The 22,500-nt window shown below is 33.0% G+C and overlaps 2 protein-coding genes across 3 annotated transcripts in view; both read left to right on the top strand.

The window, feature by feature from the left end:
* Positions 1 to 10,229, top strand: part of LOC130814830 (mitochondrial import inner membrane translocase subunit TIM17-2-like) — a 10,423-nt gene extending 194 nt beyond the window's left edge. The window contains exons 1-4 of one of the 2 annotated variants that reach the window (XM_057681055.1): positions 1 to 72; positions 5,835 to 5,913; positions 6,472 to 7,282; positions 9,933 to 10,229. The exon at positions 1 to 72 is cut by the window's left edge and continues 194 nt beyond it. In XM_057681055.1, coding sequence (XP_057537038.1) covers positions 6,556 to 7,257 — 702 coding nt within the window. In that variant the 5' untranslated portion in view covers positions 1 to 72; positions 5,835 to 5,913; positions 6,472 to 6,555 and the 3' untranslated portion in view covers positions 7,258 to 7,282; positions 9,933 to 10,229. The remainder of the gene's footprint in view (positions 73 to 5,834; positions 5,914 to 6,471; positions 7,283 to 9,932) is intronic. The other variant, XM_057681054.1, reaches the window with a different exon arrangement.
* Positions 10,230 to 19,448: 9,219 nt separating this feature from the next.
* LOC130815552 (uncharacterized) lies at positions 19,449 to 20,122 on the top strand. Its single transcript, XM_057682041.1, has 2 exons — positions 19,449 to 19,770; positions 19,887 to 20,122. The coding sequence occupies exons 1-2, from the start codon at positions 19,449 to 19,451 to the stop codon at positions 20,120 to 20,122; spliced, it is 558 nt and encodes a 185-aa protein (XP_057538024.1).
* Positions 20,123 to 22,500: the final 2,378 nt, after the last annotated feature.

The raw sequence follows: 22,500 nt of genomic DNA, 5'->3' as shown, positions 1-22,500 counted from the left end.
TGAAGGACGCCACAACCGCCACCGCCAGCAGCTGTCCACCGTGCGCCTCTTCCCATTCTTTTCCCCATTTTTGTGAGCTTCACTCTTCCTTTGCCATTTAAATTTCTAATTTTTTATAATCTATGAATTATAATGTTAATTTATGTTATAATTATTGAATCTTGATAAAAATTGGTATGGGTAAATATTAGAAGTGTGAATTAAACATGAATAAATTAGGGTTTGGATTGTGATTGAGAATAAGGATTATAGTGTGTATTCAAAATGTGTTTCAATAGTGTTAAAGTACATTGACAACTTTGTTGATGATGTTATTGAAGTTCAGATTTGGTCTTTATTATTGTTAGTGTTGTTGGATGAATTTTAAGTAGTTGTTGGGCAATATTGATGTCAAATTCGTTATAGGTAAGTGTAGTAATGGTAAATTGAACATGGATTAATTAAAATTTGTTATGCGTAAAAGTAGCAATGGTAAATTGAACATGACTTAATTAAAATTTATTATGGGTAATTGTAGTAATGGTGAATTAAAAAAGGATGGACTTGAAATTTGTTAAATTTGTTAGGAATGAAAATTATAGTTGTATGTACTACTTTTGGTGTCTTGGTGGTATTTTATGGTTAGAATAGCTTCGTTAGCCATTTTTTTTCTTCATTTTATTTTTCTTATATTTCTATGTTAAAATGTTGTCTTACTTTGTTAAATGAGTTGTTGAATTGATGTTGGATGAGCAAAAGTTGAATGCGCGTCATTTGAGTAAATAATGGTTTAAAAGCATTATTAGTAGCACATCATGATGTTGAAGTTGATTAAAGTTGTTATGGATAATTTTTGGTTGACTTGTTGTCGTTATTGGAATTATGTGTATTCATACGATTCTTCGAATAATGATTTTTAGATTCATCTATATCCTTAATATACATTATAATACTAAAGTAATGTGAATCACATACATATTTCAGTTTGACGTATGGCATATATAGTTATTTCGAGATCTATACTATTATTCAGCCTTTTCATATATGATATTTGAAGTGAGTAAATTAACGTAAAGTGAATTAAGCAAAGGTATCATCGAGTCAACTGTTCCATGAGATAAATACGTGAAAGAAAAAAATGGGGGATTGTGATGTTTAGTAAACTTGAAAGATGGTTTGCTATAGGTTATTATGCGTGCACTATGGGAGATTTATAGGACCTTATGAGGTCATAGAGAAGATTCAGATTGTCCTATTCTTGAGGCTAGATGAGTTACGGGGTCGTAACTAAGTTTTTAAACGGGGGTAGAATGCGGTAGAATTTCGCGCGTTTTCATGCATTTTCTCCTTGATGATATCAACTTATTATAATTTACATGCTCTTGATTGGTTGTTTGAGTCAATTTGTGTGATATTTTCATGCTTTTAATTGGTTGGTTGAGTCAAGCTGTATAATAATAAATATTTGAAATGAAATGTGTATGACTATTATGATAGATTGAGCATCCTTTTATTATTAGCGTCAATGAAATCACAATCTTTGAGTCAATTCGTTATGTTTAAAATGGTTAGAATACCTTCTTGATAGATTAGAAATACAAATTTCCTTGATGAGTGTCTCTGTCACTCTAGTTTCGAGGACAAAATTTTTTTTAAAGGGGATAGTCTGTAACACCCTGTCATTTTATGAAGTCATTATTTTGTTATTATAATAATTCTTGGAGATTTTATAATTATATTAAATTATTTGAAATCAGTTTTAATCGATTATTCATATATATATAAATTTAGAAGGCTAACATATTTATATTAAAAATAGATTTGCGATTTCTAAAATAAAGAGGTTCGAATCAAAATTATTATTTTATTAAAATGTATGAGCACACGAGGTGAGTTTCTTAATTGGGCATCGCAAGAAGATAGATTTTAAATAAATAAATAAATATATAAATTAATAAATAAATAAATAAGATTAAAAGCATGAGTTAGGTTTTTTTTTCTTAAGTGGAACACTCCTTGCCTCACAATTTCAAGTCACGGCTCGCCCTCCCTTCACCCTCTACTCTTTCCTTCTCTCTCTTCCCTCACTCCTGCGCACCACCAGCCGCACAGCCTCCCCCACGAGCAGCCACCGCGTGGTCTCTTCCCAGCAGCAGAGCAGGCCGCGTGTGCCCTTACAGCAACCGGTTGTCCCTAGTGCCGCCACTCCTTCCCTTGGTCGACCACCATCACCACAAAAACCACCTTCAATCTTACCTTTTTTTAGTTCTCACATTGTGAGCCATCTTTTCCTTTCTCTAATTAATTTTTTTTTTGAGTTTTAATTGGAATTTTATTAAGTTTATGAGTTTGAGGTTGATTTTGTGTTATTTTCATTAAATCTTATTATGGGTAAGAGTTTGATTGATGATTGGAAAATAATTATGAATTAGGGTTTGAAGTATGAATGAAAATGATGATGATGGTACTACTTTTGGGTTGAAAATGTTTTGTAAATTGAATAGAATGACATAAACGTTGAATATGTGATTATATTGTGAATGGTGATAATAGTATTTATAAATGGCTAGGATTTTTATTTAGTCACTAAAAGTGGTGGTGAATTGTCACTTGCTTCATAAAGATGATGGTGGATATTGTTTATGTTATTGAGTGTCATTATTAGTCAATTGTGGTATCATCATAGTTATTAGAGTGAATGTTGTCGTGTTAAGAATGCTTGACATGGTTGATTCGTTAGTTATTGTAAGCGGTGTAATTGTAGCCAAATTATAAGTTACTATTAATGTTTGTGACACGAGTAAGTGTTAGTACGTTACGACATTTCGTGTTAATATGGTTTTATAACTTGAGTCTCGTTGGTTTATAGAAATGGTCATAATGCTCATTTTGTTGTTGTGAAAGTCTACTTCATTGTTGGTTTAGTGAATGTGAACGCCTATTTGATTATTGAATTTCGTAACTTATGAATAAGTATAGATTGAGTATGTGAATAGGTTTAGTATGCATTAGAATAAGTAGAATTTTCTTTGAAGGGTGAATGATAGCTTGTTCTGGCATTTAGATGCTCTTAAGTGGAGACAAATGGGTTTATTAGTTGTACTCCAAACTTGTATAGGTTCCCAATTCATAAGAGGAAGGTAGAAACTTATTCGGTGATTATTGTGATTTTTGTCGTGCAGTGACGCTTATAGGTATGTACACGGAGTAACTAACCCTTATATACAATTTTTCCTTAAGATATCATTGTTTATTGTGATAATATGTATTGTATCTAAACCATGAGGTGCGAACGAGTAAACTTTTTGTGGACAGTTATCGATTGTAAAATCCTTGAGCTTAAAATAGTTAAAGAATATCAGTGTCATCAGAAGGCGGGGACCATCCCCTTATCTATTTAAGAATTGGATTATGTCTTACTTGGAGTTAGAATGACTCTTTTATAGGTGGACTTCGTATTTTGTTTGAGTAGTTCAGTGGGTTTTGGCATTCTACTATCCTAGGACACTAATTAATAGTAAAAAGCAAGAGTTAATCCCGTTTGATTATACATTAGATTACAATTAGTTGGCATGACTTAACTGGATTATATCTGATTGATTTAGTAGTCCCCTAGGTGAGATCCGATGGGATCACCGTATGGGGGGTATGAACATACTTTTGTCGTTAGGCGCCGGATGGCCGAAATCGTCCTTTGACCGAGGTGTTACCATGCGGGCTTTGCAAACCGCAATATGGTGGCCTCTTCACTGGATTGGTACCCCTTTGTGTCTTTTCCCCAAAAGTAGAGGGTCAGCTGGAGAGGGTATGAGCTCATACTTTGCCATGGGCACCGGGTGGCCGATAACGCCCATGGCCGTGTCACTATGCTATGAAGTAGAGAAAAGACCCACTGATAGAAAGTTATTCAATATTCATTGATCTAAAGTTATTTAATGATAGAAAGTTTATCTATTGATAGAAAGCTTACACATTGATAGAACGTTTACTCATTGATAGAAAATTTACTCATTGATAGATAGTTTATGCTCGTGAGAAGTGCGCCTAAGTTAAGTTACCTTAAGGGAGTTACCAATCCAAAGATAGACTATTATCACACTTACTTTAGGATAGACAAGCTCTATACGGTCAGGTGTTGGTAGTCTGCTAATGCCTTGGTTGAGTTGATACTATGCGTGTTTTACAAGAATTTATGTTTTGAGAAGAGGAGTGTGAAGACCTGCATTCTACCTAAGAACACATGGTTCGAGTTCGAAAGGTCATAATGAGATTAAGAAGTATAGGTGGACGATAAACGGTTACTATTTGTGCATGTGTCTTATGAAATCATCTTATGTTGTTGTATAACATAATGTCACTATTGGAAATAACATTATTTGCTGCGCCAGATATACGACATTTTTTTACAGACGCAGCATAAAATAGTATAAAAAACGAGGGAAATAAAAAATAACATTAAAGGCTGCGGTTTTATTCGACCCCCAGCATATATGCTTTGCTAAACCACTTAAAGACTGTGGTGCTTCACTAACCGCAGCATATGTCTTATTTTGTTTTCTTTCAAAATCCCGCCGGCATATACATCTTTGCAAACCCGCGAAATTTTATACATCTTGCATATACTGTATTGTTCTTCTTCATAAACTCTTGCATACTACTGTGTTCTTCAAAACCCACGTAACATTCATAATCATTGTTCTTCGAAATCCCACGCACTACTCTTCTTCTCTACTGTTCTTCGGAACCCATGTTGCTCTTCTTCTTCTTCTTCTAGTGTTGTTTTTCGAAGACCCACATAACCACCCATGAATTTCCTTCTTCATCTTCGAAGACCCACAAAATTTCAACCTATTGTTTTAATTTACTACATTTAGTTTTTGGTCACCCATATGATTGATTCTAGGTTTATGTTCATCATTTGAGACTAATCAAGCTAATTCAAAAACTTGAAGAACAATACAATTTGTCATCGAATGTCATTGAAGGTAAAAGATTTCAATAGTCCATTATTTTTACCCATCATTCAACTCAATTTGTTGGAAAAACCTGAAAAACAACATAATTTGTTGGAAAAACCTTCCATTTCATTGGCTTTTTTTACATAATCTTTAATCTTTATGATCTCAACATTCAACTTCTTTTACCCACCTGCAAAAACCCTTTTTTTTTCTTTTACAATTTTCAACAAATTTTCAAGCAAAAACTGGGTTCATCATGTTACTTCCCATACACAATCGCCATCATCGGATGAAACCTTATCTCTATCATCCTCTTCTAAGAGTAACAGAGAAAATGACAATGCATTGCAACTTTCAGAATAGAAGAAATTACTTAAAGATTTAGAGTTCAAGAGTCATGAGAAAGAAGAACAATTAACGAATTCTATGGTCCACGAAATTCTCTTTGCAAAAAGAACTCCACACCCACATCTATCGAGCTTTGATTTTCATGTGGAAGCTAAGGAAGACATAATTCAATTTGGGAAAAGAATTAGGGTTCTTAAGATTTAAAGGGGAAAGGGGAAAGAATTAAAAAGAAATCGTGTCTTTAAATATGAACAAATGTTGACTTAAGTAATTCACGTGACCCCACGTGCTGGTCAAAATAAAATTTTAACGGTCAACATACGAAAACCGTCAAGTGGTAAGTCTTTTGCAAATGCTTATATCATTGAAGGTAATTTTTTTGTAAAAAGTAAATTAGATTAGAAATTTTTTTGCAAAAAGTGCTATAAAATAGGTAGATTTTTTTTGGTAATTTTTCCTTTTTAAATTAAAAATAACACTTAATATATTAAATTTAGTCACTTGAATAAATTTGTTTATTCTAAGACGGTCTCTCGCGATTCCTCTTAGGGTTTATATTGATTTAAGCTCCTCTCCTCCCATATTAAGTCTCGCCCTTACCGCTGTCTGTCTTCTGCATCCTCTTCAGGTGTGTTTCGCATTCATTCTCTTCTATGTATTTTTGTTATCTTATTGAAATTTATTCTTAATTAGTTGTCTATTTAAGTTTTACATTAAGTTTTATGCTTTAAATCTTAGAAAATTAAGTGTACGAATATATAATTTTTTTCCTATTCCGTGTGAAATTTCATCTAAGTTGCCGGGATATCTAGAACTGATGTATAAGATGTTGATAATGGTGTTTTTTTTCAGTGTAATGGCTTTCGTAATTGTTGAGATTGTTTCTGTTAAGTGTAAAAATTGATACCAAATTCCTAAAGATTTGGTTTTAAATTGTTCAGATTCTTACTGTAAATCTTTAAAATTGATAGAATGGTATAAATTGATTGTTATTAGTGGGTGATTGAGTTTGTTGATCAATTTAATGTAATTCAAATTTAAACGGTGTTAATTTATACAAGACTTATTGGGCTGTTTATTGGTGAAAAATCAAATTTCTAACAAAATATGAGTTGTAATATAATGTATATCAAAGTGTTAATCTGTTTGAGCAAATGATTCTGAATTTTTAACTATCACTACTCAGGTGTTTACATTCTTGTGTGATCACCTCAAACTTAGCAAAGATACAAACGACGAAGGAGAGATTGTAGATCTTTCCACAGCCGCCATGGGAACACCAGAAACTTCACGAGAACCCTGCCCAGACAGAATCCTCGACGATGTAGGTGGAGCTTTCGCCATGGGAGCAGTAGGTGGTTCTGTCTTTCACTTTATCAAAGGTTCTGCCAACGCTCCTAAAGGCGAACGCTTTTTAGGCGGTTTCCAGACCATGCGTATGAGTGCTCCAAGAACTGGTGGTGGTTTTGCAGTTTGGGGTGGATTATTCTCAACCTTTGATTGTAGTATGGTTTATCTTCGCCAAAAGGAAGATCCATGGAATTCGATCTTTGCAGGCGCTGCTACTGGTGGGTTTCTGTCGATGCGACAAGGGCTGCGTGCTTCTGCAAGATCTGCTGCTTTTGGTGGGGTTTTGTTGGCGTTTATTGAAGGGGTTGGGATAATGATTAATCGGATGACTTCCCCACCTCCTCAGATTTATGAGGATCCGAACATGCTTGGGTATGGGATGGGTGGGGCTAATCCGCAAATGGGTGGAGGGAATAGTGGTGGGTTTGGTTTTCCGGGTCAAATGAAAGAGTCTGATGTGGGTGGGGATAGTGGTGGGTCAGGTTGGTTTGGTGGGTGGTTTGGAGGTGGTGATAAGAAGAAAGAGGGGAATGGGTCTAGTGGAAGCGGGTCAAGTGGAAGTGAAGCTAAGGTTTTGGAAAGCTTTGATTCACCTCCTATCCCAAATTTTGATTACAAGTGAAGATGATCGTGGGCTGTGTTTCAAGGTAAGGAGTAATTTATTACTTCTCAAATGTAATGCATATTTGAGTTTTGATTTGATGGTGTTTTAAAGTTAAGAATTAATACTTGTTGTCTTGATTGTGTTATCTTTTGAGGAAATATGAGAAAGGTTTTGTTGTTCATGCTAAATTTGTTACTTCACACTTTATTTTACACTATCACACCCTTCCTTTTGGGTCGACTCAAGGTTTATTTATTGATTTATAATGATACCTAATTGTAAGTGATCACTTTCAATTTGAAGGTGGAATTTTATTGTGTGATTTATGCTAGGTATGTACGGAAGGAAACAGAAGGAAAGTTGTAGAGGAAACTCCTCAGCATTATGTATTAAACAAATCCTCCCCTTTCTTTCATCAAATGTTATCTAATTCATCAAATGTCATCCAAATACCTTTTAGGAGAAAATACTAGAACTTAAATTGATTGTTCTTTATTGTTGATATGTTGTTATTGAGTTTTGATGGATTATCTATAATTGATGGTTTAGTGTTTGCACTTGTTCACTGAACTTTTGTTAATTGTATGTTCCTAATAAGAAATGTGAGCAAAGGTACTTATTTATTGTATTCTTGTGGATTTGTTAAAAATGTCTATTTTGGGTTATAAAGTGAAATTTATTATGTGTGTATACGTGGTCAGGTTTTGGCTGGGGCAGAGAAAAGAATTTATTTACTCTTTTATGTTTAGAAAATTAAGACCTTTCGTCAACAATTGATGGTAAAAAATAAGAATCAAAATTTTCGCAAAAATTTAACATTTTGGGTTAGATTTTTCGGGTCTTGTATCCATGTTAGTTTTTACATAATTGCTAATTCATTTAATTGAGTTCGGTTACAAGGTCAGGTAATTGTCTGGTCATTAGGTTTGTTTTGAATACCTTTAGTTTAGAATCCCTAACCGACAATATCACAGGAAGACACGTTACGTTTGACCGATGAACTATACGGAGTTTGTAAATAATTAATATATGAGGCCTCTGTTTTCTAGTGGCCATCGACAATCAAACATCTATAATGGCCTAGAACCGACTCTGGTTTTGGTTGACCTAACTTGTCAAGGACTTAAATAATTCATTTTCTTATCATTATTTTTTATTCTAAACATATGTAATTTTATTTTTTCGTAGAAAATATTATTATTTTAAAAAAGATTAATGTACCAATTTTAGGGCTACAATAAAGAAATATTAATTAATATTTTAAAAAATTATACAAAAATGTTGTTGTTTCCGTTTAAAAATAATGACGTGGAACTGAAAATACTTGGTCAAAGTAGCCCAGTTTGATTCAATTTTCAAGTTTTTTGGATCGTGTTACGGTTAAAATTTCTGCGTTATGACCCACTGATTCGAGTTGGGTTCTAGGTCTATTTCAAGTCGGTTCAAAATTCAGCAGGTGCTGATGAGACCGTACTTCATGAGATTAAGTGTTGGATCAGTGTTTGAAGTAATTGAACTGATGAATGAGGGTTTTGTGTTGAGAGTCCTATATATGCATTGTATTGATCTACTAGTAGTATTTTTTAATCGTTTGGTGATTGTTATATTTTTGATGCATTGTTTTGCTTAGTTGTTTGAAGCAGCTCATTTGTTTTCTGGAAGGTGTGTATTTTGGCGAACCTGTTGTGGGTGTGGAAGTTAATGTTGGGTAACAATGTTGGGAATATTTGTAATCGTCCTCAATTACACAGATGGTTAGGGTAGTTCACAAGTAATTAGGTTCATTTTTTTGGCTTTAGTGAATCAATGTTTGTCAAGTTTTCTATTAACCCTCACATATCTTTAAATTTTTTATATTTTAGTAAGCGGGTGTGGTATATGTGCCTCTGTCTAGTATGGTAGGGCTTCCAAGTATTCCTTTTTCTTTGGAATTTTTCGAGTTGATTGCTTGATGTCAGGAGGAATGCATGACTTTTTTTTTAAGCTGGAGCTTAGGCTAGGGGATGAAGCATCAATATTTATATTTTTTTGGAGGATTTAGTATTATATTTTTTATGATGATGTGTGACCTCAAAATCAACTTTTCATCTTTTTTGTGAAGCTAGAAGCCTTTTTGTTGCTTGGGCTCTATATTGGGTGAGACAGATTTATGCGTCTTGGTATTGTTATAGGAGTATAATGGATTTATAATGTTCATGTCCAAACGGACAGTTAGGCTGAGGGTAGGAGCTAAGATTCTTTGCTAGTACTCGTCCTTCTTCATCTTTACACTAATCTATCTTGTTTATTTTTATGGTAATCTGGTTGATTGATGAAGGGAGATTGTTCTTCATGACATACAAAGGCTGGTGTATACTTCATAATGATTGAATCATTGAAAGATAATCTTGCATCATGCACTTGATGTAGACATTATAATTAATCTAATTCGACTTTCCCGTATAGCAAATAGCTGTGCACCTATGCCTAGTTGTTGCGGATGTTATACTGTTTGCTCATTATTCAATTTAGTAGTTTATAGGATGTTTTGCGCGGTGTCTTGTCTATTCTGTTTTTAGGGGAGTCCTATCTATTTTTTGATTTTGTTTCAAGATTTCTTTGTTTAAGGTGTGCTAACTGCTAAAGTTAAATTCGGCCTGCTAATTTGAATTATCAATCGTTTTTTGATATTATTTTTGTGATTTAATGTTCAGGCCTCGTCGTAGCTGTTTACCGGGGATAATTCTCTCGCCTTATCATCAATAAGTGTTCGAGGAAGATTTTGACGCATGGTTCCTTTTTTGGCACAAGTTAGAATAGGAAAGATGCATTATAGTCCTACTTTGTTGTATAGTAAATATAGTACAATTAAAATTTATCTAAGTTTTACGAACTTTAGCATAGAGCGTAGCTGATTATTATGCCCAATGTTTGGCACATTGGTCTGTTCCGAGTTCTAACACTTGTTCACGAAGCTCTGGTGAAACTTCAACCGATTTAGAAAACTTCTATTTTGAGTGTTAAAAAGTTCATTATTTTTGCTGACATTAGTGGAATGTATTTTGAGTCTAATCAAGGGTAAGGGACAAGTGGTCAATTTCATTTGAGTTTGTTTGGTTGGACAGAAATGTTTTCGTCGAAATAAATTATAAATTATAAATTTTTCTTAATATGTGCTCAGTATTTGATCTATTTAAGTTTATAATTGATACATTTATGGTTAAATTTGAACTTTTTATAAGTTGTAATTGATCATAATTAATCATTTTCAGGTTTGAAATCATCATTCTTAATTGAAAATTGAAATTTTTTATAATAAAAAGGCTATGAGCTATTGGTTATTTCTAAAGCATTTATTGGATCAATTGGCAAACATAATTTGAAATCGACACTTCTTCTACCTTTACATCCAGGGTAAGTAAATAATACACCTAAAACATTATTTTCAAGTCTATTATGAACAAAAAATTGTTGGGGGAAGATCCATACTACTATTATTGATCGATAATAAAGAGTACTAGTACTAAGGAGGAGGCTAACAGTAAATTGGAAGAGTGGAGAGTAAGGGGTTGCGTATAAGCTGTACGAAGACAGAATACTTGCGATGCGACTTTAGTGGGACAATCGATAAGGGAGCCAAAGGTGACCATAGGGGTAGAAGTTGTTGCATGTATGTCCAAGTTCAAATATTTGGGATCAGTGATCTAGAGCAATGGGGAGATAGATGGAGACGTTTCTAATTGTATACAAGCGGGATGGCTTAAGTGGCGAGCAGCAATCAGAGTGCTTTCTGATAAAAAATTCCTTAGGAGACTAAAGGGTAAATTTTATCGCGTTGCAATTAGGCTGGCTTTGTTGTACAGACATAATGTTGACCCGTAAAAAAGGTTTTCGAACGGAGGATGAAAGTAACAGAAATGCGTATGCTGAGGTGGATGTGTGGTAAAACCATGATGGACTGGATAAGAAACCAAGAGTTCAGGGAGAAGTTAGGGGTTGCACCTTTTTCTGCTAAGATGCGGGAGAATAGATTGAGATGGTTTGGGCATGTGCAGTGAAAGACCCATAACGCCCTAGTAAGAAGGATCAAATGCATCATAGTGGAGGGCAAGAGAAGGCAAGGAAGGCCAAGGAGAACGTGAGAGGAGCAGATTAAAAGTGACCTGCACGAACTTCACCTCTTTAACGACCTGACTAGGGATAGGGCAAGTTGGCGGCGCCTTATCCACGTCTTAGATTACTAGACATGCCCCTCTTAACCACTGTTTGATTCTGTTCTTTGCCTCTACTTATAGTTCCTTACCATCTCTCTTACCATTATCGTTTTTTAGTTATTTACATGTACTCTATGTGTTGTGTAGATTTAGTTAGTTGATTAATGTTCATGGTTAACGTGGGCGTAAGTTTCAGGATTTCGGATAGTTGCAGGCTCCTCTTTCTTTGAAGACCCTTCTTGAGCTGAGGAACTTTTTGGCCGCACTCTCCTACATGGGTATGAGCTGCCGTCTCTCTTCCCTCCCCAGACCCTGACCATAGTTGTCTATGAGCGGGATATATTGGGTATGATGATGATGAAGTACTCTTATGTTCTATTATTCCATTAGAACCATCATGTTGTATCGAACAAGAGTACTTATAATGGACAATGTTTTAACACTATTATTGATAGTGTTATAACATCCATTTATTGTTTGAAATTCTACCACAGAATAATACCATTATATTACCTCCATTTTGAAATTATGAAAAAGAAAAAAAATCATATTTAGGTAGAAATCGATCAGTTTGACGTTAAAATTGATCAATTTCAGGTCAAAATTGAAAATTTTATTTTTAATTGATTTATTTAAGGTTTAATTTAAGTTGAAATTAATACCTTTAAGGACAAAATTGATACATTTAAGGTCAAAATTGATAAATGCCCAGAAAATAGAAAGAATCAAGGAAAACATGTGAGTTTGTTACATGTTCGAATTAGGCCGGTCCAAATTGATGGTCTCATAATGAGACCGTCTTGTCCAAGTTTTTGTGAACTAACATTAAAGACAGAATTACCTCCTCCTTCGTCTCAACTTGAGTGAAATGTATTTTTGAGTCTGTGTAACAGACTCAAATTCTTAATCTTAATCTTCCGATTAATTATTCCGAATTTTCAATTCAAAATTTCTAATCCTTTGGTTATCCATTTCAAACCATCTTTAATTCCTAAACTTTTTCCGATTTTGTAATTTCTTTCAAATATTAAACTTTAAAATATTATTTTGTTTAAAATCTTTTTATTAGCACTAAAATATTATTTTATTATTTTATAGTACGAAAAGTAAAATTTTATTTTTATATTCTCGATTTTGTAAAACATTACGTTTTAACTTTCTTCCTTAAACTAACATTACTACTTATTATTTTAACCTTATAACTTTAATTTAATTATTTTATACATAAAAATGAGTCGTATTTTTATTATTAACTTTAAGTATAGTTTAAGCAAAATTTTCTAAGTAAACTATCATATTTTTAAAATCAAACCTTAATCAAACTTACTCATTGTCCTAAAACATGTTCACTTGTATAAATTAGAATAAAAATTTGATGAACCAAAATCCTTTCTACCTTAACCCTTGATGTTCATCACTTACATAAGCTATCACCATTTCCTTACACAAGCTAAATGTCTTTTACACTCAAATTCTTATACATTCACTTACACACTCCAACTCTTAAACATTCACTTACACACTCTAAATCACTTACACAAGTTAACCTTCTTCTATATTTTTAACACTCTTTTTCATACAATCTAATGAACTACAAGTTGCCAAAACCTATTGTAAATACCCCCACTTAGCTATGTGATCACTTACACCACCATCATCAAAATCATTCTAACATTCTTTCTTATATTTTCATTTTATTAAAATCTTATTACCTTAATATCTTTATTATAAGTTGAAAAAATTTAAGAAGATAGAGCTTAGAACACTCTTTATTTTGCTTAAATCATCATCATTATGGAGCATTATTGGGTTATTACTTTGTGTACTTAATGTATTATTATTTTTGCAGTTTGGATTTAATTATTTTGGCAGCTTAGAAGATCATCATTATTTTGGGAGTTTGAATTAATTATCTTTGGAGTATTATTATCTATTTTGGAGGGTCTTATTTCTTATTATTTTCCTAATAAGTACTTAATACTAATCCTTGGTGTTAGTATGGTATAATTTCTTACCCTACTTTTTTGTGGAATTTTACATTATATTTACTTTATAATAAGCAAAGTATGAAATTTGCTAATATGTTTTAGTAGGAAGTTAGTTTAATGAAATTATGATCAAGATTATATTAAGTATGTATATGGTAAAAGTATTTTTTAGTATGTTAATTTAATAATCTTTATTTGAACAACTTTAGGAAGTTGGTGCAAAATTATATTCTAGTGATATTAAGTATAATTCAAGTTATAAACTAGTGCTAGTATGTTTATGAGTTTTGTGTTACATTAGAAATGTTATTATATTTAAGAACTTTTATGTTAAAACTTTATTAATATGTTTATGTTAGCCTTCAAGTTTATGAGGTAGTAAGTTATTTTATGAACTTACTTTTTTTTTTAATTAAGTATGGTTATGTTAAGAATATTATTATTATTATACTTTATTTTGAGATTTAAGTTTATCCTTAAGGTTATAGTAAATTTCTATATTATTGCGTAAAATTTTTATTTTTGTAAGTGGTTATGTTAATTATTTAAATCTAGGATTTAGTATAATAAATTAAATTAAGTCGTTCTTTTTATGTGAAAAGGGCCCAAAACACTCATAGGCTATTCGACCACTATCATATAAAAAAAAAGTTAGTTTGATTTACTATTTTAAATTATTACAACTATTTTGTGAAAATAATAAAATAATAATTTAAAAAGATATTTCTGAGAAATTTTTATAAGTTATTAAATGATGAATAGTTTTTCTTGAATATATGAGATTTCATAATAAAAGTAACTTTAATCACTATTTAGTACAAAATATTTTATTTGCTAACTATTTAATCAAAATTTACGTAAAATGATGTAAAAGTATTTTTAGTATACTTGCCGCTCAAACTATGTGTGAAATATTGATTTTGTGAGATTACAAGTTTTACTTATTTTATAATTAGAAATATTGACTTTTGTGAAAATTATAAGTTGGACTTGTTTTAAAACTAGAAATATTGATTTTTGTGAAATTATAAGTTTTATTTGTTTTATAACTAGAATGTTGATTTTTGCAAACCTAATAAGTTTACTTATTTCTAAACTTGAAATATTGATTTTTTTGGTGAACTTGTAGAATTTTGTAAACTTTTCCAAATGATTCAATTTTAACTTGAATTTTAATTAGAATATTTGATTTTTTTTGAAAAGAATAAAGTTTTATTTATTAGAAAGTTGGAAATGTTTATTTTGGGAACTAAAAGAAATAGATTTTAGTAGCTACTTGTGGAAAATATTAATTTGGAGACTATTAATAGAATATTAAGTTATTAGTGTGAATTTAGCGAACTATTAAAAATAAAGTTATAAATAAAATTTAATGTGTAAAAATTTAATAATGAATGTATAAAGACATAAAGGTTAATTTTACGTTATGATTAAGAATTTTATTAAATACAAGAGGTTATCACCTAAGTTGATCAAAGTCAAAGTCAATGTCAAAATTGTAGTAATAAAAATGTGATGTACTTGTGTGAATGAATATTGACTAAATGACCCTGATAGTAAGGTAATGTCGAACCGTAGACCGACATGTAAAATTCCGACACCCGTGTTGGCCGGCACGTAAAATGCGGTGTAAGACAGGGGGTTAGCTACCTATCCTGTAGAGCTCGAGCATAAATTGTATTGGAGGGGTGACGACTCCTACCATAGTTACGGTTTAGGACTAAGGTCCTCACCTAACAAGACCCTGACCTATATCAGGTGTCATATTGATGTGCTTTTTGATCAGTGATAAACTTGATTAGTGTTGATGCTATGATGCACGATACGGTTATGAGTATTAACCAAATGAATTTACTCAAGTGTTAAGATTACCGAATTGTATAAGCCGTTGATAGCCTGACCTCAATCTATCGGCCCAGCATTTTCTCAGGCCCAATCCTTATACTTCACCACCCTTTTCATTTTATCGCCACCCCTATTTTAATGAAATGACGAAAACGTCCTTGGACTTAAAATTTGTATAATACACTTCAATCTCACTCAATAACACTTTTATCACTCAAAACACACTAAATCAAAACTTAAAATTTGTGGAGTTAAAGCTAAGCAATTCAAAACGCGAACAATTATTCGAGGTAGTTTCTAATCGAATCTCATTCCAAAATTCAAAAAAAAAAAAAAAAATTATACGAAGGAGGCAATCGCGCGCGACCCAATCGCGGTGGAGTCCCACAAAACTTGCGACTTTTTTATTTTGAATTTTTGCGTTTTATATGTTAATAATTAATATTTATGTTAATAAATTATATTTGTTAATAATAACTAATTTAGTATTATTATTATTATTATTATTATTATTATTATTATTATTATTATTATTATTATTATTATTATTATTATTATTGTTATTATTATTATTATTATTTATTGAAAATTAATTATAATAATAATAATATTAAATTATTAATTATTAACTAATATAATATATTAATTAAATATTTAGTAATTTAACTTATTAATTTAAAAATTAATATTTTTAAATGTTTATTAGTTTATATGTATGAATTATGTATTTGTTAATAATTTATATTATTAAATATTTATTAAATTAATATTATTAATGTAGTTAAAATTAATTTAATATTCTTTTTAGTGCCAGGAATTTATTAATGTTAATTAAGTAATCATTTCCAATCATGAATTAATATGTTAATTAATTATTATTTTTTATTCATGTAATTAAATTGACATAATAATTTTTTTTAATTTATTATTAATAGTTATTAAATTATCAAATTGTAGTAAATGGTTGGTAATCAAGAAAGGGGAATGTGTTTTTTTAGAGGCTTGTTGAGCGGAAATAGTTCTTGGCCGACCTTACTGAGAGGGGACCCTCATAAGAGGGGATTACGGGTGGCGCTAGGCGGGCTAGGTAGGAAGAGGAGGCCAGACATATTCTGGCCCAACATTCGAGTACGCTGCACCAAGTGCGTACTCATTTTGAGGACTAGACGAGCATGTAGAGTAATTCGGGGCCTCCAGTGATGAGGATAGTGACTACGAAGGCTTTGTTGGTCAGCCAGATTGGACGGTCGTGCGAGGGCATGCCGATAAGTTTACAAGGACATGCCCTTGTACGGAAGGCGCTTTTGATCATGCAGAAGACATCCAAGTTGACGATGCGGCTCCATGGGGGAGGAGGCACCAACAGTTCGCTGAAACGAACTGGTTGATCACATCACCCTAGTGCGGGGGCCCCAGTGACACCCGCTTGATACCCAACTACGGGGAGCACATAGCTAAGGTTATTTTTGAGGGCTCTGAGCATACGCCTACGATTTTGGAGTGCCATACTAACAAGAAGTCGCTAGACGCAATCATCAGACCGCAAGATATGTCTAATGAAATGTACGGAGTTTTACCTGCTACTCCCCTTAGTCGTTTGCCATACATTATGCACCAACACATTGATAGTGCTTTAATTACGACCGTTGTGGAGAGGTGGCAGCTTGATACCAACACCTTCCACATGTCCTGGGGGGAGATGACCATTATGTTGCACGACATGCAACGCATTTTAGGTATTGGTATTAAAGGTTCACCCCCCGCTGAACCTGTTGATGGTGAGTGGAAGCTCGCGCTGGCCGATCTATTTGGAGAGCCCATGTTTGAGCTGCAAAGGAAGGGGTACTTTACTAGCGGGAGCATCAACGTTGGTGAAATTATGCACATGTGCCACCGAAATCAGTGTAACAACCCGACTTACCGTTGACTGAGTAAATAGGGTCATCACGGGGTTCATTTCCCAAGAAATTGAAATCACATTTCCAAAACTTGAGCAAAGGGGTCACCAGCTCTTTAACGTAAATAACTCAGCTAAATCTCAAAACAAACATCTAACTATATCACAAGATAATCATACAATTCTCTACAAGTCCAATATAACCAACACAGCCAAATCAAATTTACATTTATCCAAAATCCTAATACAAAACTACAAATTCCTATGTGCTCAGCTTAATATATATCCTTGGAACCTCTAATCACCTCCCCTAATCCATTATTCTCGACTAGTTCCGATCTGTGGACAAACTAAAAGTTGAAAACAACAAAAGGTCAGATTAAACTGATTGAGAAGTAACAATCAAAACAACAAAACACAGTAATTCAAATCATAGGTTTTAAAGCAACATCAGTTTCCTAGATCTATGTGCGCACAGGGTGCCCCATAGCTCTAAGGCTATGTCGCTCTCGGGTGAAGCTAGTCAATATCTGAATGACAATTTGCTTCAAAAACAAGGAGCAGGGAACAATGATCCTCAACTCTGTCAATGACCAGGTCGCAAGCCCGATCCATTGACCATATCATAATATCAACATAAGCATTCACAACAACATTTGTCTCAACAATTTCCAATTTCAAAAGAGTTTTAGTAAAAATTTTATTTTCAAGAATGTAGTCTGGCCAAACCCTTTAAGGGACTGCTACTACTCACCAAAAAGAACGCTTCAAAAAGCTAAGTCTGGTACTCCGCGATCACTAGAAGGGCTCCTTGATAATGCCGCCTCCTGAAGCATAAAAAATATAGCATCACAACAAAGCATACGATACTACAACTAGGTTCATATAGCTCATTGCATCTCATCCTAAGAACGCATCTTAGTTCCATCTTCTGTTCTAATATTTCTCATTTCAGAGACCCTCAATATCATCAAAATATATAACCTTGCTTTAGTCTAGCTTATATTCTCGTAAAGATTATAAGTCTCCACAGTTCGCTTTGTATTTCCATTTCAAACACCTCTATGTTTATCTAGACTCTAAACCAAAGAACTAATCAAGAATAACAAACTATCTAAAAAGAAGAACACAACTAATTTATTCATTCAACTAACAATTTCCCCACGAACCCTAGATACTTTCAAGGACAACCAATCATATAAAATCAAGGGTTATATCCAACACTTACAATTACCCAATCTATTCGATTGATAACAACAACAAGATTTATCCGTAATTTCACAAGAATCTCCTAATATTCAAGTACATCAAGTTTCCATAATCTTCCTACATCCAACACTATCGATATTCTAATCTTACTGAATTCATGCTAATTAATAACTCCAACAAATTGTTTCAACATTCAACAATTTACCATTTATACATCATAAAACTCAAATTACATTTAATTTTAGAATTCTTCCCCAAAACTCCTCAATCTCAATCTCCTATAATCATATATCAATCATCACTAGATTAATCAATATTTAGGGCTTTATACATGGCAAAGGGATATGAAAGTGAAAGTATATCAATGACACTAACCTTCATATGAATATGAATATCATTATTTAAGAAAAGCACAAAAGAAAACAAGAAGGATTACCTTCTGTTTGCAACAACAAGAAATGAACAAAGAAAGATTCAATGCTGATTTTTTTGACTTGAATTTGGTGTCTAGCAATCGAACCAAAACTCACCTTAAGCATCCCATTACGGCAGAATCCAGGTCAAGGAAGGAAGTTTTCGGGTGATCTACACTCATTGTGATACGAATTCAGAGGAGAATGAGCAAGAAGGATCAATTTAACCATAATTTACACAAAACAATCGAAAATGTAGCAGTATAGAACCTTTACCTTGAACATCACGAAGGAAAGAAAATCATCTGATTTTCGCACGCAGGTCTTTCGAAGATCAGTGGGAAGAGGAAGAAGAAGAAGAATGCTGATCTGTAGTTAAATTCTTGCACGAATCGAAAATCAAAAACAATGGTTGCTTTATTCCTTGGGTTCATACGAATAAGGAGAAGAAAGAAAGGGGTTTTTGGGTTTTTATATTATTTTATTTATTAATTTATTATTTTTTTATTATTTTATTTATTTATATATATTATTATTATAAAACTTACTTAACTTAGTTGATTCATGGTAGGTTTCCTAATTGGTTTAAAGCCCAAATATTATTTTATTTAAATTTCTGAATGTTACATCTCAGTCTTTAGAGACACAATCTACAGCCTATTACATGGCTATTGTGGGTTCAACACTGCTGGTGGATAAGACTAGAGTTGGGATGCGACCTCACCTTATACCTACGATGAATGTTGATCAGGATGAGATTACTTGGGGTGCAGTGACTCTGGCGTATTTGTATTGGCAACTAGGTATGGCGTCTAGGGCTGGGTGCAAGACTATTGCTGGTTGTCTTACATTGTTACAGACATGGATTTACGAGTACTTCCCTGCCTTCCACCCCCATCCTCGTCATGCTGATGTGCTTAATAAGACGAGGGCGGAGATGTGGTCCACACAGAAGCCAGTTCGTGAGCTCAGTAGGCTAAGAGACTGTAGGAGTATATTGGACTCCATGACAGGGACTCAGGTTTTGTATATCACATAACACATTGTTATACTTTTTGCTTTAATTTTAGATTATTTTGTTTATGTTAATTTTGCTTGTAAGTCAGTGGAATGTCTCCTAGGGCATTATTAAATGAGCACCCATGCATTGCCTTTATCGGGGGTATCACTTGTTTTGATATTGTCAAGGTGAATTTGTCTGAGAGGACAGTCAGACAGCTGGATTTTGTACAGGCTATTCCCCCCTCCTATGAGACCTACCCAAGCTACGCGACCGGCACAGGGTACCTATTCCGTGACCTTTGCTTCTCCGTCTATTCACACGGAAGCATGGAGTAGGTTCCCTTATTGTGCCCGCGTTGGTGATCAGGCACTTCGTCGAGCATCTATTCCATCAAAGGTTGTTCGTAATTATGTTGACTGGTTTAAAGTGTCCTCCCACCCATACGCATAATAAATGTCACACATCTACATTAAATAGAAGATTGAATATAAGTAACATATATTTAATAAATAGAACGACAGTAATTAATCAATATAACATTTTTACCTGGGAAAACATCACGAATAGCTGCAGATAAACCCTCGTCTCGATTATTTACGATTACGTTGGGAGTCTGAGCTCTGCCAAAAATATCTCTCAATCTCTCCAACACCCACGAATATGACACAACCGCCTCATCTCACATCAAACAAAACGCAACCAAAAATTTGTTATTGGTTGGCGTCATTCCAATTATTTCACAAAGCGGCCACTTTTGTTTGTTTGTTTTATACTTTGTATCTATCAACACAACATAGGACCACATACGTATCATCTGGATGGATGTAGGATTTGCATTTAATAATCTACTCAATTGCCCTTCACTATCCAAGTGTGTCCAAACCATGTAATTATGCGCTGGGGCCATATAAAGATAGTGTTGAAGCGGAGTCCTACCCTCCATCTCTTCATTCCTAATTGATTGTCTTACATTATAAATTTGATTCATACTAGCAAAAAAACTAGGAAAACTTTGTCTAATTAAGGTCATGATAAACGCAGGTTGCATGTCGGTTGCACTGAGCTCTCGTATGTGCTGCCGAATATCTACAGTCAACCTATTTGCCCATATATGACCATCTCAATACACTAAGAACAGGTGGTTGTGTCTTCCTTTTTCACCAAGACACACCTTCACCGTCCAAGGTCTTTTCCTAGGTTTACGACTACTTCCATCACTCATAAATTTACACCTACATGTTCTACTTTTAGAACCAAGTCGGGCAGCATTATCTAAGTTATGCAAATCACCCCTAATATTACCATAGCGGTGGCATTTTAAGTACAAACTAACTCTAGAACATCCTTCTTTTTGTTTATATGAAGCACATGTAAATTGAAAATCAATTCCTATTGCTATCTGATCGGCCCAAGCATGTAATTCATGTACAGATTCAAAATCCCTATCCGTAACAAATCTATTAGAGTAATCTACATTGTCCCCTAAGTTTTCAAAAGTCCTACAAATGTAAAATAATTTTTCAAACATTAATAAATAGTAAGTAAATTATAATAATCAATATAAATATACATTACTTTGAAATATAAAATAAAATATAGATTAAGTTAATAAAATGTTAAATAAATAAACATTAATAATAAAAATTTTAAATAAATAATTATTAGGTTTTATAATTAAAAAATAAAAATATTAAATATCAAATAAATAATAATTTACTTTAATAATTAAAATTTTGAATATATTAACAATAACAATACAAAATATTAAAAAAAATAATAATTAGGTAAATAAAAAATATATATATATCATAAAATAAAATAATTTTCTACAACATATATTAAATAATAATATAAAAAAATAATTTAAATAAATAAGAGGAATACAAATTCAAAAAAAAAATAAAAAAGGGATGAGTCGCGCGCGATCGGGCCGCGGATGGGTCGCGTGAAACGCGCGACTAAAGTGGCGCGTTTCACGCGACCCATCCGCGGCACGGTCGCGAGCGACTGGTGTTCATCCTTTTTTATTTTTTTTGAAAAATTTCGAATCGATTAAATTACTTACTGAATCATATTCATGCTCATTTTGGTTCGCCATTGTGATTCGATTTCAAGTTTTAGCTTGTTTTAGTTTAGAGAGTGTTTTACAGAGATTTTAGAGATATCTTAGAGTTTTTAGAGAGATCTTAGAGTTTTTAAATTCGAAAATTATGCAAGGGTAATTTTAAAAATATATTATATAAGGAGTGACAATAAAATAAAACAAATTACGAAATTTAATAATACCAGGCTGAGACACAACATAAACTAAAGGTAAGCAGCTGTCACCTTAAAACTAATTCAGAAAATTTACAACAGCCTAAAATAATCTAATGTAATTGGACAGTAACTACTTCCGTTGCAAACTCAATATAATTTTCAAAGAGTTGAATTCATGACATATGTATAAGGTAGAGGTGTTCATTCGGTTGATCGGGTCAGTTTCGGACGGGTGTTATTCGATTCGGTTGCATTTCGGATCTGTTATTTTTCGGCTGTGTGTTACAACGGGTCACACTCGGGTCGAGTCGGTTAGTCACGGTTCGGTTAGAGATCGGTTATTCAAGCTATCGAGTTAGCATCAGTTCGGTGTCGGTTGAAGTTCGTGTCGAGTGTCAATCGGTCTCGGGTTGTCATCGATTACTAATTGGTTCGGTTTTTTCGGGTACAGATC

This window comes from Amaranthus tricolor, chromosome 6 (assembly GCF_026212465.1).
Source record: "Amaranthus tricolor cultivar Red isolate AtriRed21 chromosome 6, ASM2621246v1, whole genome shotgun sequence".
Lineage (NCBI taxonomy): Eukaryota > Viridiplantae > Streptophyta > Magnoliopsida > Caryophyllales > Amaranthaceae > Amaranthus > Amaranthus tricolor.
This window is presented reverse-complemented; position numbering and strand designations above follow the sequence as displayed.

Excerpts from the sequence above, each read along its gene's own strand:
- LOC130815552 (XM_057682041.1), top strand. The coding sequence starts at position 19,449 with ATGGCTATTGTGGGTTCAACACTGCTGGTGGATAAGACTAGAGTTGGG. Across the intron at positions 19,771-19,886 it reads GCTCAGTAGGCTAAGAGACT|TCAGTGGAATGTCTCCTAGG; the intron begins GTAGGAGTATAT and ends TTTGCTTGTAAG.